This window comes from Lactuca saligna, chromosome 7 (genome assembly GCF_052625555.1).
Source record: "Lactuca saligna cultivar CGN05327 chromosome 7, ASM5262555v1, whole genome shotgun sequence".
Lineage (NCBI taxonomy): Eukaryota > Viridiplantae > Streptophyta > Magnoliopsida > Asterales > Asteraceae > Lactuca > Lactuca saligna.
Genome location: NC_136423.1, coordinates 61,697,967 through 61,707,480, shown reverse-complemented (window position 1 = coordinate 61,707,480; position 9,514 = coordinate 61,697,967). Strand labels below are relative to the sequence as shown.

Genomic DNA, 9,514 nt, shown 5'->3' with positions numbered 1-9,514 from the left:
TGGTAGTGGTGGTGGCAATAGAGGTGATGGTGGTGATGATAGAGTTAGTAGTAACTACAATAGTGGTAGGGTTGTGGTGTAGGTGGTAACGGAGGTTATGGGTAGTGGTCGTGGTGGTGGCGGTGGTGATAGTAGTGGTGTCAGTGATGGTGATGGTAGTAACAAAAGTGGTGGGTGGTGATGTAGAAGGTGGTGGCAGTGGCGACGACATTAGTGAGGATGGTTGGTGATGGTGGGTGGGTGGCGGAGGTGGTGGTGGTGGGTAGTGGTGGAGGTGGTCGCGAGTAGTGACAGATGTTTTTCATATTTAATGTTAAAAGTGAAAAAGGTAATATGGTAATATTCAATACTCTCATTTGAAGGAATTTGAATTTTCTTATTTTTTAGATGAAATTTATTTTCCGTTAATGAAAAGAAAGTTGGATATATTTAAAAATCCAATTCCTTTTTAAAACTTGAACCAAACCTGATGAAATTAAATTCCAACGAATCAAACGACTCCTAATTCCACTTTTGGAATATGCGATACCCTACTCTCATAGATGCTGATTACCAAGCAGTGCAGACTCTAGAGGAATACGATCCCCGTGTGGCCCTAGCTGGAAAGCCACCTCCACAGTATTATTCACGGGAAAAAAAATGGCGTTTTTGCTCTTCTTCTTCATCTTCTCCTCTCATTAACTCTCTTTTACCCTCAACTTTCTCTTTCAATCACCACCCTTTTCTTCACCAATTTATACGCAAACTTCGCGTAACACAGCGCACAGATTCGGATTAAAATTTACTCTTCTTATCAACGTAAGTGGCCACAAACGTTTTGAAATTAGATTTCATTGGTTTTGGAAGAATCGATCACTTTCCTACTCCATTCTCTTTGATTCTTGGTTGATTTCAGTTTTGCTTGGTAAATCTTGGGTTTTTAGCTTACCCTTTCTGTTTGTTTGATTAAATTTATTGCATCGGTAATCGCTTGATTTGGGGATGAGAACTAGAAATTCACAAATCTTACTTTCTGTGTGAATGATATACACGGATGTGTTGTAGTCGCGTTAGGGTTTTGGAGGAATCAACACTGGAAATCGAGGAGACACAAGTCGAAATGGACAGCCCTACTGCAGTAACTATCCCTCCAGATTCAGTTCCTACTTCGAATGACGATCAACCTCGGTTAAAGTTTTTGTGTAGCTTTAATGGCAGCATATTGCCTCGTCCACAAGATGGGAAACTTAGATACGTTGGTGGAGAGACACGGATTGTGAGTGTTCCACGAGATATCAATTTTGAAGAACTGATGGGGAAGATGAAGGAGTTGTTTGATGGAGCTAGCGTATTGAAATATCAGCAACCAGATGAGGATCTCGATGCTCTGGTTTCCGTTGTGAACGATGATGATGTCACAAATATGATGGAAGACTATGAAAAGTTAGGTTCAGGAGATGGATTCACTCGCCTTAGAATCTTCCTGTTCTCAAGCATCGAACAAGATGATTCAATCCATTTTGTTGAGAGAGATGAAAGGGACAATGAAAGAAGATACGTTGATGCTTTAAACAGTCATAATGACTTCCCTGAAGTTCAAGGAATGACTCCAGTGGATGATGTTCAGTTGATAGATCAGTACTACAATCAGTTGAACATAGACAATAATCTTCAAAACCAGAGGAACTTTGAGATGCCAATGATGGGAGTTAACTTGCGCCATGTAAACATCCCTCATCAACACTCTCCAACTCAAAAGTATCCTGACATGGAGTCACCATGGAGTCCTGCATACTACTCTCCAAGACATGAATTCCCGAATTCGCCCTCCTCTTCACGATACCATTCTCCTTATACTGATCAAGTTGATAGAGTTCCTCAAGAAGATTATTTCAGACAACAACAACATTTCAATCATCAACCTCAGTATGATCAACAGTCTCCATTACCACAGAATCCTGTATGGATGCCACCAACAAACGGTTTTCCTGGTAATATTCTTCCAATAAATGAAGCTCTGGATATACCTAACATAGGGAATGGTTTTCCACATGCTGCTGAAGGTGGAATTTGGCATGGAAATTATCCAAATGCTTATGGGAATGAGAATCTTTATCATCCATCATCACATGGGCATGTGCCTCCTAATGCTTTCTGGAGAAATGGTCAAACTCCTTCTCATGGACATGGACATGGGATTCCTCCTTATGAAGCATCACAAGAAAATGGTGCATGTAACATAGGATATATAAGGACTAATAGGGAATCTAGTTCTAGGATTCCAGTTGGAATGGAGAATCAGAATCTTTGGGTTGATTCATCTCCTAAAGTTACACCCATTAATGGTGGTGTTAGTTTTACTGATCATTCTTATGGGCATCGTATACCAACTGAACCAGTCCCATTTGTGCCTCCACCTGTTCAGTTTATCCCTGAACCCGTTCAACTCAGTCCTGACTCGGTTCATTTTACTCCTGAAATTGTCCAATTTAGTCCTGAAATAGTGAGTAACTTAAAGGAAAAAGATGGTTTTGGAGGAGAAAACTTGAATTTAACTATCAATCAAGTTAATGGAGATGAAAGCTCTCATAAAGACAAGGGTACTTCTCTTAAAAACGAAGAACATGAGGTCCATGATTTGAGTAATGCACCTCAAAACATTGAATCTGTAGACAAATCTCAGTTAGAAGGTGCTAAAGAGGTGGAAATTGAAGCTCAAGATGATGTGAATGATGCTAGAGTTTGTTTTTTTATAGGTGATGTGGTGAGTAAAGATCAAAGATTACTAGTTATTACTTTTAAGCTTCAAGTATTAATCACTTTTCATCTTTGATCTATTTATTTGTTTTTTTATAGGACACAAACACAAACACACAGGTGGATTTAGATAGGGATTCTGGAAGTGACAACCAAAGCAATTCAAAGATTGAAGAAACAAAAGCTGAAGAGGAAGCTAAGTCAAGGGGTTTACAGGTTTTTTCTTTTCTACCTTCATTTGTGTTTAATAAGCAAACAAACATACATGTGTTGTGTTTTCCTTTTGGATTTACTTGAATTTGGTATATAATTAGACAATAAAGAATGATGATCTTGAGGAAATAAGGGAGTTAGGAACTGGAACATATGGAGCTGTTTATCATGGAAAATGGAAGGGGTCAGATGTAGCAATCAAAAGAATAAAAGCAAGTTGTTTTGCTGGAAGGCCTTCTGAAAGAGAACGTTTGGTATAATTACACTAATACCCTTTCCTTAAGTCATACTACTAAATTGTTCTTCCTAAAATTCTATCATGAAAGTTTGTGTTATTTTGTTGTTGATAGTTTAATGTGATGACTTTTAGTGCCACTACAAGTTAACCCATTTGTTTAATGAGATTAAAGTCCAAAATGCCCTTAGACATTTAATCATACTAGTAATTTATCTGGGTATCTGTAGATTATTAAGATGGAATACTATTGTCTTTGTAGCTTCATATGATTCAAATGCCTAAATAGTGAGAGGGTCTAATGTTGATTTGGCCAAAAAAGTAAGGGTTAATCTCGTAAAAGACTTTATCTATTGTGTTGTTTCCCGATGAACCCTCAATTTTATATTTTTTCCTGAAAAAGACCTTGCATTTTTCCATTTTTTTCGATCTGACCCTTTTAGCAGTTTTGTTTGGGTTAATCTTATAAAAGACCTTATATTTTGTGTTTTTTCTGGATTAAACCTCAAATTTACTTTTTGCCTGAAAAAGACCTTGTATTTTTTCATTTTTTCCATTTTGTTTTTTTTTAGTCATTTTTTTCAAAAAATAAATTGTGAAGTGTGACGTTTTTTTTTTTTTTTTGAGAAAAACTAAAGGTTGAGTTTTATTAGGAAGTAGTTTGAAGGTCGAGGGTTTTTTATTGGAAAAAACAACAAAGCTGAGGGTTTTTTTTGGTAAAATGAAAAAATACAAGGTTTTTTTCAGGCAAAAAATAAATTTGAAGTTTAACCCTAAAAAAACACAAAATATAAGGTCTTTTATGAGATTAACCCATTTTTTCCAAGAAAACTTGTAAAATGTGAGGATTTTTCGGAAGAAACTAAAAAAGTTGAGGGTTTTTTGGGAAGAAACTAAAAAAGTTGAGGGTTTTTCCGAAAACAACTAAAACATTGAGGGTTATTGAAAAAAAGCCAAGGGTTGTTTTCACAAAAACTAATTTTTTTTTTTCAAAAATAAATATAGTTAAGTTTTAATCCAGAAAAAAACCCAATATATAAGATCATTTATGAGATTATTCCAAAAGAAATAATGGTTTTGAAATCATTTTGTAATATGATCGGTTGTCTTTTGATTTCCAACTATATATATATCTTAAGGTATGATAATATCATTCACCATAATACAAAAACAAACATCCAACAAGATACTAAAAACAATCTTTTGTAGTAAAAAAAAAAAACTATATTATATATCAAAACAAACAAGTCTTTTTGATTAATATTAAATCTATTTATATATATACATACACAGATTGCAGATTTTTGGAAGGAGGCATTGATTTTAAGCTCATTGCATCATCCAAATGTGGTGTCTTTTTATGGCATAGTTCGTGATGGGCCAGATGGATCTTTGGCTACTGTAACAGAGTTCATGGTTAATGGATCTCTCAAACAATTCTTACAGAAAAAAGACAGGTGGATTTTCCATTTTTCTCAAGGGTATTTTGGACATTTCACTAACAGTTTAAAGTGAAACCAACAGAACTATTGATCGGCGTAAGAGGCTTATCATTGCCATGGATGCTTCTTTTGGAATGGAATATTTGCATGGAAAAAACATCGTTCATTTCGATCTAAAATGTGAAAACCTTCTGGTCAATATGAGAGATCCACATCGACCAATTTGCAAGGTATTGAATTATTTCCATTCATTATTTTTTTTTTTTTTTATAGTTATTTTAAATATTTTATTTCATTTATGTAGATTGGAGATCTTGGCCTATCAAAAGTAAAACAACACACTTTGGTGTCTGGAGGCGTTCGAGGAACGTTGCCTTGGATGGCACCCGAACTTCTTAGTGGCAAAAATCACATGGTATCCGAAAAGGTATGTCGCCAAGTGTGGAAATGACTAAAATACCCCTATTCTCATTACGACCATTTGTGGATGCATGTAATCATGTATGTGTTTGTTGTTTTTTGTAGATTGATGTTTACTCATTTGGGATTGTCATGTGGGAATTGCTCACGGGAGATGAACCTTATGGAGATTTGCATTGTGCTTCCATAATCGGTAAAACTAAAGAAATAGCAACCTACTTTCATTTTCTTTAGAAAAATCTATCCAATTATATGAGTATCATACAAATTACAAACCAATTTTAACTGTTATGATTTTGTAGAATTTTCAAAATATTGAAAATAAAAAGAAGGGTTAATCTCATAAACGACCTTATATTTTGTGTGTGTTTTTTTTGTTAAACTTGAACTTTATTTTTCTCCTGAAATAAACCTTGTATTTTTTATTTTTTCCAAAAAACCCTCAAGTTTGTCTTTTTTTTTTTTTCCCAAAAGAAATCCTCTCATTTTACAAGTAAAAGACCTTATATATATATATATATATATATATATATATATATATATATATATATATATATATATATATATATATATTCTGGATTAAGCCTCAAAATTTTTTTTTTGGCCTGAAAAAGGCCTTGTATTTTTTTTTTTCCATTTTCTCCAACCCTCAACCTTCTAAATCTACCCAATTATAGCAATGTCATAATTTGGTAGATTTTTCAAATTACTGAAAATAAAAAAAGGGTTAATCTCATAAAAATCCTTATATTTTGTGTTTTTTCCGAATTAAACCTCAACTTTATATTTTTTTTCATGAAAAAGATCTTCCATATTTACATTTTTTACTATCCGACCCTTTTAGTCATTTTTCTCTAAAAAAAGTTGTAAAATTTGAGGGTTTTTTCAGGAAAAACTAAAAAAGTTGAGGATTTATTTGGAAACATTTAGAAGGTTGAGATTTCTTTTTAAAAAAAAAAAGACAGGTGAGGGTTTTTTTCGGAACAAATGAAAAAAATATAAGGTCTTTTCCGTGAAAAAAATAAAAAAGAGGTTTAATCTGAAAAAAACACAAAATATAAGGTCTTTTATGAGATTAACCCTAATTTTTTTTTTTCAAAAAGTACAATGCTATAATTTGAAAATGGGATTTATTTATTAATGTAGGAGGAATTGTGAACAATTCTTTACGTCCAACAATCCCAACATGGTGTGACCCCGAATGGAAGGCATTAATGGCAAGCTGTTGGTCTTCCGATCCAACCGAAAGGCCTTCTTTTTCACAAATTTCACACAAGTTAAGGACAATGGCTGCAGCTATCAATGTTAAATGATACAAAAAGGACCCATCAACTTCCAAAATATGTCAAATTCACCCCCTCGACTTGGGAGTCTTTTGCAGCGCTTTTTGGATATGGGGGCGGGGCTCTCTTTTGTATATAAATATAACTTGCAACTCGCTAGTATTATTGTCGTTTGTTTTAGTAGACAATAATATATTTAGCATGTAAAAGTAAAACATAGAAGATCAATTTTTTGATCTTATGATTCCCGATGTACACAACGTTTTATATGGCGTATGGAGGAAAATTTGTTTTTAATTTGTGTTTAGGAAATCTTGTTTTGTTTTTTGTTGTTAGGGTATTGGATTTTGAATAGATTTCTAGTTATGATATTATAGCAATGGTATTCGAATAGAAAATAACTTTCATTGCTTCGATTGGGTGGGTTTTTTGAAGAATAAGAAGAAAAAAAATGATGGGGGATGTGCTTAAGTTGAGTAATTTTTTTTTAAGTATAATGATGTGATAAGAAGAAAAGTGGAAGTAAATTTAACTTTAAAAGTCAAACTTCTTTATCAATTTAACTTTAATGCTAACTTTGTGCTGAACCAATATAGTTAATCTAAAAGGGCATTTGGGATTACTTTCAGGTAAATTACACGAATAGTTAATCTAAAAGCGTGTTTGGGATTACTTTTCAGGTAAATTACACGAATAGTTAATCTAAAAGCTTGTTTGGGATTACTTTTGGGTAAATTACACAAATGGTCCTTATGGTTTAGTAAAACAATAACATGATTTTGAGTTTCTAAAATTTATCAAAAACATTTTTTTAAGTTGTTAGTATAATGTTTTTAAAATATTGTAACTTTTTTATTTTTAACATGTAAAATTCTGGTATAAACAATTATTTTTTACTTAAAAAATAGTTTCTTTTAGCTTAAGTAACAACAATTTCTAGCCCAAAAAAAGACAGCCTAAAATCAATCGGGGGCGTGGGCGGGGGAACAGGGGTGGGAGCAAGGGTAATAAAGGTGATTCGAGGGTGTGAGCAGGGGTAGGAAGGCTGAATATTTCGGGGGCAGGGGCGGAGGAATGGGGAAATTTCGGAGACGGGGGCGAAGGATGCACTCCCATTCCCGTTTGCCCCGGTTGACATCCCTAGTTTGGGGGAATATCTTTTGGCATGATTTTTAACTTAGACGGTCTCTATTATATAATTTTGTTCCACATTTGATCCTTGTGAGACCTAAAAAGACTATATTGCCTTGATATATTCTTTAATCTTTTTAAACTCTTATTTTAATTTTTATATGGAATAAATTATTAAAACAAACACACTCTACCGACTCTACCTTATGTATTCCCCTGCATCTCCACATAGACTCGTCGGCGGCAGGGTGGAGGAACGATTGCTGGATTTGTCTTCTTTCGGTGGTGTACTGGTGTTCTTTTGGGCGGAAAGAGATAGAGAGATAGGAAGAGAGACACGTAAGACAGTGAGAGTTTGAGAGGTTTGAGCGGCATCAAGAGGGCAAAAGAAAGGGAGTTTGGCATATCGTCGGTGATTGGTGGAGGTTTATAAGTGACAAATAGCTTTTACTGTTTAGAGGAGAGAATGGATGGGAGACAGGGGAAGTGATGGATCTAGGAAAAGGGGAACGGGCAACCAAAAAGCACATCTTAGAACTCGACTTCGATTGTTAGTCTGGTTCTCAAAACACAATTAAACACCACTACTACTTCTGACATAGATCTTAGTTTAGGTTTAACATGCAACGGGAGTATGGCTGGAGAAGAAGGTATCTCGTATGGCGGTACAGATGTGAACGAGAGAGACAAGAATGACATTCTTAGTTTTGGACTTTTTTTTATTAAATAATATTAAAATAAATAATTAAAAAAAAAAGAGATTAAGAAAGGGTATTCCGATCATATTAGGTCTGACAAGGACCAAACACGCACCAAAATTATATACTAAAGACCCTCCGAATTAAAAATCATGCCCATGGACTAAATGTGTAGATTCCCCCAAACCACAGAGACCATTCGTGTAATTTACCAATTACTTTTTAACCTCAAAAGTCTTTTTTTGTAAAATGACTTTTTGCATAAGGAGTTTCTTAAAATATGTTTGGATTAGCTTTTGATGGGCGAAAACCAAAATTTGTTTTTAAAAAGTGTTTGACTTAACTTTACATGTAAAATGACTAAAAAGGACATGCTTAAAAAGTGTTTGGGTAGTTGTAATGGGTATAAATGTAATTTACTTGGTAAGATGTTAAAAAGTTGTTTTAAAAATAACTTTTGTAACGCTTAGTTCCGGTATGAATTTATTTCCTTAAATTGTGATTTTTCCTGTTGAACTCAGCAAGTTGAAGGCTTCAACTTGATGTGGTGAGTGGATTTTGGCTGCGGGAATTAATGGACCAACTCGACGAGTTAGGGTGCCTCAACTTGACGAGTTGGCGGCGGAGAAGGAAACCCTAATTTTTAGGGTGTTGCATCCTATATAAAGGGCTTAAGTCTCTTGGCTGGCCTCCTTACCAGCCTCCTCTGTCCAGAAAACCCTAAAAGAGTGTATCATCATCCTTGAGAGTGTGTAAGCTTGTAGAGGGCCTTAAGAGTTGATATTTTTCATACTTTTGGAGGATCCTTGAAGTTAGCTTGGAGAGAAGACCTAGATCCAGAATCTCCCCATCCTTTTAATTTATTTGGAGGTATAAAGTTTATACATTGCTTTGTTATTGTTTTGGGCTTTTATCTTGATTTGGGCTCATGGTTGATTTGCCTAAGAAGTTGAGTTTTCTAGTGGTTGTCATGTTAGATCTAGCCATGTTATGGCTTCATTTGGCTTAAAGTTGCAAACTTTACTAGCTCTTAGGTCCCATTTATGCATTAAGTCCTTTATTAAATCCATTTGAGTCCTAGGGTTCCTTTTAGCATGCATGGACGTAAAGTTGTTTTTTACGTGTTTTCTCAACCTTAGGGAACCATATATGCGTATTGGGGCTTTGTTTTGAGAGTTTAATGGCTTAATGGGTCAAGCATCACTCCAATGAATCTAGGGTTTGGTTTTGACTCCACTTGGATGGTTGCTAAGGGTAAAGTTGGAAACTTTACCCTTCTAGACATCATTTTAAAGGAGATCTGAGAATTGAAGCTCCTAGATTCGATGGAAATAGCTTAATGCATTAAGTTGTTGA

At 34.6% G+C, this 9,514-nt stretch overlaps 1 protein-coding gene across 1 annotated transcript; it reads left to right on the top strand.

Moving 5' to 3' along the window:
* The first annotated feature begins 526 nt into the window (after positions 1–526).
* On the top strand, positions 527–6,626 carry LOC145004235 (kinase superfamily with octicosapeptide/Phox/Bem1p domain-containing protein). The gene is made up of 8 exons (XM_078963123.1): positions 527–2,743; positions 2,836–2,952; positions 3,051–3,203; positions 4,478–4,641; positions 4,709–4,856; positions 4,931–5,053; positions 5,152–5,239; positions 6,193–6,626. The coding sequence occupies exons 1-8, from the start codon at positions 1,034–1,036 to the stop codon at positions 6,357–6,359; spliced, it is 2,670 nt and encodes an 889-aa protein (XP_078819249.1). The 5' UTR covers positions 527–1,033; the 3' UTR covers positions 6,360–6,626.
* The last annotated feature ends 2,888 nt before the right edge of the window (positions 6,627–9,514 follow it).